Source organism: Crocodylus siamensis, chromosome 9 (assembly GCF_052110815.1).
Source record: "Crocodylus siamensis isolate JL-2025a chromosome 9, ASM5211081v1, whole genome shotgun sequence".
NCBI lineage: Eukaryota > Metazoa > Chordata > Crocodylia > Crocodylidae > Crocodylus > Crocodylus siamensis.
Window position 1 is genome coordinate 6,889,476 of NC_143403.1, and position 7,584 is coordinate 6,897,059.

At 45.8% G+C, this 7,584-nt stretch overlaps 1 protein-coding gene across 1 annotated transcript in view; it reads right to left on the reverse strand.

Annotated features, from left to right (window-relative positions):
- The window catches only part of CDH13 (cadherin 13), a 751,386-nt gene extending 746,402 nt beyond the window's left edge, over positions 1 to 4,984 (reverse strand). The window contains exon 1 of the mRNA XM_090062749.1: positions 4,832 to 4,984. Within this exon, the coding sequence (XP_089918875.1) occupies positions 4,832 to 4,876 (45 nt within the window). The 5' untranslated portion in view covers positions 4,877 to 4,984. The remainder of the gene's footprint in view (positions 1 to 4,831) is intronic.
- Positions 4,985 to 7,584: the final 2,600 nt, after the last annotated feature.

The window sequence follows — 7,584 nt, forward strand, 5'->3', positions numbered from 1 at the left end:
AGAGAGCAATGGCCACAAGCACTTCCCATAGCGAAGTGGGAACAGAGCAAGCAACTCAAAAGGAAAGCAGTTACCCTTGCATTTCTGCTTCACTTGCTAGCCCTCAAGGAAAACCACGTCTGCCTTATTGCGGCCCAATAACACTGAGTGCCAAAGCCACAGTTCTGACCATCCCCAGGAGGGCTGCATCTACCTGCCAAGAGTGAAAACATGCACACATACACACACACACACGCACAGTCAAGAAAGCACTGAGCCAATGTCACAGCATACAGAGCCTTGTAATACTGAAAGTACCAATTTCTAAATGATGCATAAAAGTAAGGTTCCTGACCACTTATGGTCATTAAGAGATGGCTTGACACAGGTCAACAGGGGTAGGGGTGTTAGCTTCAGATTCACACTAAGTGCAAATAATCTTGTGCAACTTTTAGCAGAGAAGATCCTTTAAAAAAAAAAAAAAAAAGCTTAAAAAAAGATACTTGAAAACAGGCCATCCAATTGTTATCATATTATAGCATGGAAAAGTAAAATACTTTGTAAGTTCTGAGTGAAAGTCTGAAACTTCCAGGTGCAACACACTGTGTAGGTCTCTGAAATTATAATTACACTAAGTGGTGTCAAAACAGCTGCAATAATGAGATACTATAAGGAAATGATTGACTAGATCTTGAGGAAAATCCTTAAAGGTTTTTTTCCCCCAGTTTCTATGTGAGAAATAGTCTCCTTTTCCCCTGAAGCAGCTAAACTAGGGCTTTTCAGACAGCATCGACTTTCAAGTTGTGCATGGAGCCCTCTTCTGGAGAAATTTGAAAAAATAAGATAGATAAAGAATTCTTTCAGCAGTGTAGTATACATATTTGGGGAAAGTGCTCCGTGACTACCTTGATTCGTTATATAAAAGCATACGTGAAATCTGTGCTTTCTGCCATGAACGCAAATACAACTAAATAGATTTTTCTTCTTTCATCCTTGACAACATTCCCAAACACTGTGTTTTCCTTATGTTGTAAGTTTTACTGTCAGATTTCTATGTATATCTTGCAAACAACCACTTCTGAGAGCTAATTTGGACAACAAGCCAACACCACCACTGCCGCACTCTTCGTGTACTGCACTGACATACCCAAGTCAGTAAGAAATCCCTGTAAAGAAACTTATTTGCCTTTAAAACCTTCTGTCTTCAAGTTTTAGAAAACATCAGTTTTCAATAACGCACTTTGATTTAGGATGGCAAACTATTTTAAGCAGCCATAGAGATTTACTACTGAAGCGCACGTTGCACTGGATTGCCCAGATGCAAGCTAGCAGCATGCATTCAGTACTTTCACTGGCAACTTCAAATTGAAGAAGTGGGATAGCGTATATGCACTTTCAAAGTCACCGATCATCACCACATGGAGGGTTTCTAGGAATGCATTATCCTGTAGCCACTTATATTAAGATACTGCCAAATACTTCCTCCCTGCTCCCCCCCCCAACCCCCTTCCCCAATCAACAGGAAGCACTTCATATTTATTAAATGACAGTAAACCATGCCATCAAGGAGACCAGGTCTTTGGGGCAATAAAGTTCAGTGCTCCATCTTGTTAATAGAAGCTAATCCTTACCAAAGGCCATGAAGCATAATGCTTGGGAAGGGTGGTCTCAGCCCACAATTGAGAACCACTGATATTTTTTAAGTGAAACCATTGAAGAATAGTTTAAAGCACTGATTTTATTATTATTATTATGACTTTTGAATGGAAAAACTTCATAACAAGCCTTCATTTCTTGAATATTCTCATGATCTAATAACGAGCTCTGGAAGGGGAACACATATCTCTACTCCACACCTTCCAGCTATCACTGCTTAGAAAATGGACTCGCACTTTTCCGCCACCTCCACAAAAAACTGTTGCATTAGTGGCTGGCTATTACTGAGAAATCAGTTTATCTGGATTGATTTTTGCCAGTTCCACCTGCACGGTGTTGTGCAAGGTGTTATTGCGGCCGCTGTGAAAAGAAAAATAAATAAATAAATCAATCCGAGAAAAATGTGTTACAACCACTACCGCTGCCAGATGGCTGCATTTGTTTCCCATGTTGTTTCACACATTCTTCTGTTTACTTTTCCTCTCGCATGCAAGTTCTGCGGGTAAGGAGTCACAGAGAAAAATCTGAACAGAATTTTAATAATTCCTCCTTTTCCCCTCCCTCCGACCGCCGATTGGACGCATCGCTGGCAATTAGCATTTTCCCCTGTCGGTATTCTGCAAGTGCCTTCCACAAAACAGTTCTATTTATGTACTTTCCTATTACCGCTTTAATTGATTTCCAAATGAATTAACTTTCTGACACCATGCATAAATTTGTTTTTTTTTTTTAATGTCGCCAAGTAAATGCACCGGAAGGTGCAGCTTCCAAATGTAATAAAGTGGATTGTAGTAGTGTGAAACACCTGGAAAGATTGAACTGAGTAGCTGTGTTAGATTGAATGATGCCGAGCTGGGACAACTCAGTAATGCTAGGCCTGGCTGCTACTTGGATGGGAGAATATCTTGGAATACGAGGCACCGTCGATCCAAACCAGTGAGCTGTGGCTGAGAGCTGAAGACCACACAAATTGGGTGAGTAGCTAGACTTGTTCAGTACCATTGATGCTGCTCACCCAGTGGATAGAAATAAAGGAAGGAAAGGCTGGACTGTGCAAGGTAGTGTAGACTCACTCCTACAGTGGGCTCAGCAAATCATTTAAGCGTGTTCTGAACTTTAAAGGCATACATTAAAGTTAAGCAGGTGCTGGAGTATTCGGCAGGATCAGGCGCTGTGCACCTTGCAGGCCCTACTAGTGCTTTGCTCACCCTGCAGTTCAAGCTGCTTGCTCAAGGGGCTGCTGGTAGAGTCGCTGAAGGCATGCCCTCCTCCGTCACATAGCTATAGCTTTTCTGATTCTTCAGAAAGAACTGCAACTTGAGCTGAATAATTCTGCTTCTAAGTGGAAGCAACTCCAGTCACAGAGCAAAAAAGCAGGCTGAACTGTAGTCCAGATGGCAGTCCTCGAGTCACTGGGCAGGGGGTCAGCTTAGTGCTCCCAACAGGTCACTTATGCAGCAGCGAGTTTCCCCAGGCAGTGCCCTCTCTGGAGAACACCTGTGCCGGCCCAGCTTCCGCCTGCATTGGCAGCTTAGCTTGCCCAGCTGCCTGCCTGTGTAGTCCCAGCCGGTCCTTGAATCTCAGCCCAGTCTCTCAACGTTTCCATCCTGATTCCCATCTGGGCACTCCCAGCCATTCCTAGAGGTCCTATATGAGCAGCTTACCTAACCACCTGCCCATCCGAGTGTCTCCCCTTAGAGCAATCCGTGGAGCCTGCCTAGCTTTGCTCATGCAGCATCCCATAGGCACATCCCTGGCATGTGCTTTCCATGCATTACTAGTGCTCCCATCACTAGGGCACCTAGGCATCGTGTATCTGACATAGTGCAGCAGTACATACTCGCAGTCGACCAAGGACAAAATTCTCTGCCATCATTCATTTTCTGTTGCTGCCTTTAGTACTTATGTTCACAATTGAACCCACCCAACTGCCTGTGCGCTCACTCCCATGGATTCCCAAACCATCGGGTCCCACCCTGTACCATAGCTTCACCAGCCACCCAAGTGTGTGTCAGGTCATACGAGAAGCTGAGCACCCCAGCTCTGGATCCAAAACTAAACAGCGTGCATATGGTCAGCTCATACAGCCACCTCCTGCTCACAGCCCTTTGGCTCATCTCAGCAGCAAAGCCTTCCCTACAATGGACCCCCACCATTATCTCTCTCTCTCTCTCTCTCTCTCTCTCCCCCCCTGGCTGCAAAAGCAACTTAAGCCCCTTTTGGAAACAGCATGAACACAATGATTCAGTGTCCCAAGCGTTAGTCTGGCTAGCACTGAAGGAGACACCAACCTCCTGAGGGTTAAATGCAAAGCTTTTCAAGCCCCGAGTCAAAAAGGAATTAACTTTTATCTGCACTCAGGGCACAGGATGCCAATGATACTGTCACTTAACGGGAGTTTATAGAGCAACTAAGACAAAAAGATGTGAGTGCTTCACGCTGGACGACAACAAAGCAACCTCCAACATCACACGGAGCTTTCAAAACTAAACCCCTTGCAGTCATATGGGGGAAGAAAGCAGCCAGAAGGGACTGAGAAGTCAGCTAGTTCTCTGCTGTGACTGGCAGCAGCAGCAGGGCTTTAGCAGCCCCGTGGCTTTTAAGGGTGGGGGGGTGTCTGTTTGCTGGCAGCAGGGATCTATTACATATAATAAGAGGAAAAGCTATAGAGCAAGTCACACACACACAGAGTATTAGACAGCTATCAAAGAGGGTGCGGGGGCACCTTATGCACGGTCTGATTTCTTTTCTTTTTTTTCCCCCTCCACATTTTTTTCTTCCTCCTTTTTAAAAAGCAATAAATAATGTGAGCTGTCTAGCATAGACCCCGTTCCCCGGCACAAGCTACAGAGGAGAGAGAGACAAATCAAAGTTGCAGCATTTGATATGACAGAAAATATTGCTGCTGCAGCTGCTACCGAGACACTTGAAAGATTCCCCCCCACCCACCCAACCACCCCCACCCCAGGAAAAAAAAATATTCTCTCTCACCCAGCAAATTTGTTGTAATTGTAAATCAGAGAGGTATGAGATGCCACATTCCTAGCAACTGGCTTATAGCAGAGATCTTGCATCTTTCAACAGTAATTCAAGCAATGTCTAATTACTCAGAAATCAGACTTGAATTACAGATACTTCCAAATGCAGGAGAGGGAAGATGAAAGAAAGCCCAAAATAACCCACCCACATTTCTTACCTGGGACAGTAGAAAGGACAGAGTAAGTTGAGTTTTGTGCTGCATTTTGCCAGACTAGAAGGTACCGGAGGCTTTTTCATTCATGCACTCGGCTGCACTGAGCATATTTTCACTGTGAAACAGCCTTTGAGAAGAGACTCTGCCTTGAGAGCCAGCCAACTTCCCAAATAGATCAGCAGCATCATCACTAAAGCATTGGATAGAGTCTGATGACCAGAACCAATGGCTTTACAAGGATGATTTCTTCACAAAGCATCCCCATTTTGCATCACACATACTGGGCAAGCACCTCTCACAAACACAGCACCTTTAGGAAGCATTTTGCCTTGGTGTATTTGTGTGTTTAGTTTCAGTCTAACAAATCATGCTTTATGGTTTTCAATAGTATTTTCCTTCCTGGAGAATGGAATTGCACAGGAGAAAATAGCAGCAAATCAAAGCACCAGTGCAAAGAGCTTCTCTTTATTAAAATGTTAATAAGGTGTGCTTTATTTTCAATAAATCAAAAAAAAAAAAAAAATGACCACAGCAGCTCATAGCTGCTTCCAAGCTTTGGAAGAACAAGACAGGGAAGTTTTTGGTGCAGAAGAAATACAGCTTATATTTTGTGTTTTTTTCCCCCCCCTCAGTCTTACAAATCACAATGAGGACAGATCAATTCTATACTGCAAGTGGGGGGGAAAAAAATCCACCATAGGGCAATAGATTTTATTAACTGTTCTGGTAATGGCTGGACCGGTTTTTGTCTCGGTGAACTTGAATCTAGGACAACGTTTCTAAGGTCCATGCCCTTCCACAATGGGAACTTTTCTTGTATATTATAACAATCAGATCCCTGCCGGCTAGTATAGCTCACAACATAACGTTGTGCAGGTGGGTGCCAAATTAAAAGTCAAATGCCCCTTTTTACAACTTCTTCTCACTTTCAGCCCATCAGTCACATCCCTGACTGTTTTTTTTTTTTAATTCAGACCCCAGATTTCCTGATGGTTGTATGTAAACCTCTCCAGATGTCCCCCCCATCCAACCACCTTCTCACAGCTGGCCTTTTGACTCGGATCATCCCCTTGTTACTTGTTCCTCACTGGCCTCCTCATTGCCTCTGGTGTCTCTGCCCCCACCATCTCCTTACTGATACAAGCAGTCGACAAGGATGCCAGCCGCTGCAGTCGAACAGGGCGTGCAGCTACCCGGCTGCCATCCCACACGTGCAATTCTCCTGCTTGGCTGCTGCCGAAGGAGGGATGGCTGGATGAAGAGTCAAGACAGGCAGCTGGATGGGAAGGGATGCAGTTTCAAATAAGCTGTCAACCCCTTTCCATCTTCACCAGCATTGGCAGGCGCTTTCTGCAGTGAGAAATGCGAGTCTGTAGCTTTCTCAGCCCCTCCTGGCTTCCCATTTTTATCCCAGCTGCTCTGGGTGAACTTGCACCCCTTTCTCCCACAGCACGGTCAAGGAGTGAGGAAGGCGCTTGTCCTCCAACCCTGACTCTTCCCACGTAGAAAGAGCTTGGGGGTCAAACATGCCCCGGACTCTGTTCGGGATGGGTTTATATCTGTAAGCACATTATTTCATAGACATTAGGGCTGGAAGGGACCTCATAAGATCATTGGGTGCAGGGGGCACGAAGTCAGCCAGGATCAAAGGATCCCAGCAAGGTAAGCACTCAAATGTTTCTTAAAAGTGTGCAGAGTAAATGCTTGCACCACCTCTGTGGGGAGTTGCTTCCAGGCCTTGGGGGTTTGGACAATTAAGAAGTAAAACTTATAAATAGTAAATAGAGTGCAAATAGGAAACATCAGCACCACCAGCACTGGCACTAAGACTTTCAGTGCCTTCAGCAAACTGGGACGCTTTTATCCCTCCCAGCATCTTCCCTAACGCCTGCTCTCCGGCTGCACCAGGTACCAGTCTGTTCCCTTTTGCTCCCTTCTCTAAGCTTGTCAGGACTGGAGCTATGGTGTGACATACAATCCTTGGCCACTTGGCCTTTGACAGGGACCCCCGGCTCCCTCGGCTTTCAGCCATCCCACACCACTCGCAACCATTGCCCTCGCTGCCTTCCAGGTCCCTCCCATAGTCCCCAGACTGCGCCTTGGAGCATGCTGGTTGTAGGAATAGGTCCAAAGAGCAGTTTTACCATTAGGGGACTGCACCAAAACAGGGGTTTACCCCTGACCAACAAGAGCCATCCTAGACTGAAACACAATCGTGCAGATAAGCCCAGAGCAGCTGCCATTTTTACCAACTGGCCCTTTCTGGCCAGGGATGCTCAGCCTCTCGCTCCTCTCAGGTACAATAAAATGCTCAAAACTCACCCCAGAGTCCAGAAACCATGCACCCAGCCTCAAACCACTCCCTAGGCTGGGGCTGGCTACTCTCCTCCTTGGGTTTTGCACCCACCTCAACTATCTCCTCTCCATAGCTTCCCTCAAACCCTTGCTCTGTGGCTCTGCTGTTCCCTCCCCTGCAGGCTGTTATTTTTTAGCAGGTGTTTCTAATTAGCAGCTCCGTCACAGCTGGGTGCAGTTGGCTCCTTCATTAACCCACCCCGTGCTGCTCTTTCCTGGGTTTCACATACCCCCACCGCCCAGTCACAGGCTTTGTATAGGGTGTCGGTAAAATCCTCATCCTCCTGTATTTTATTTTATTGCCATTTGTAATAAAGGGGATGCCAGCACACCCTCAAGAAAGGTTTCATCCAACTTTGCTCACTGGCGCATATCGTGCGCCCGGAAAGCCTCAGGTTCCC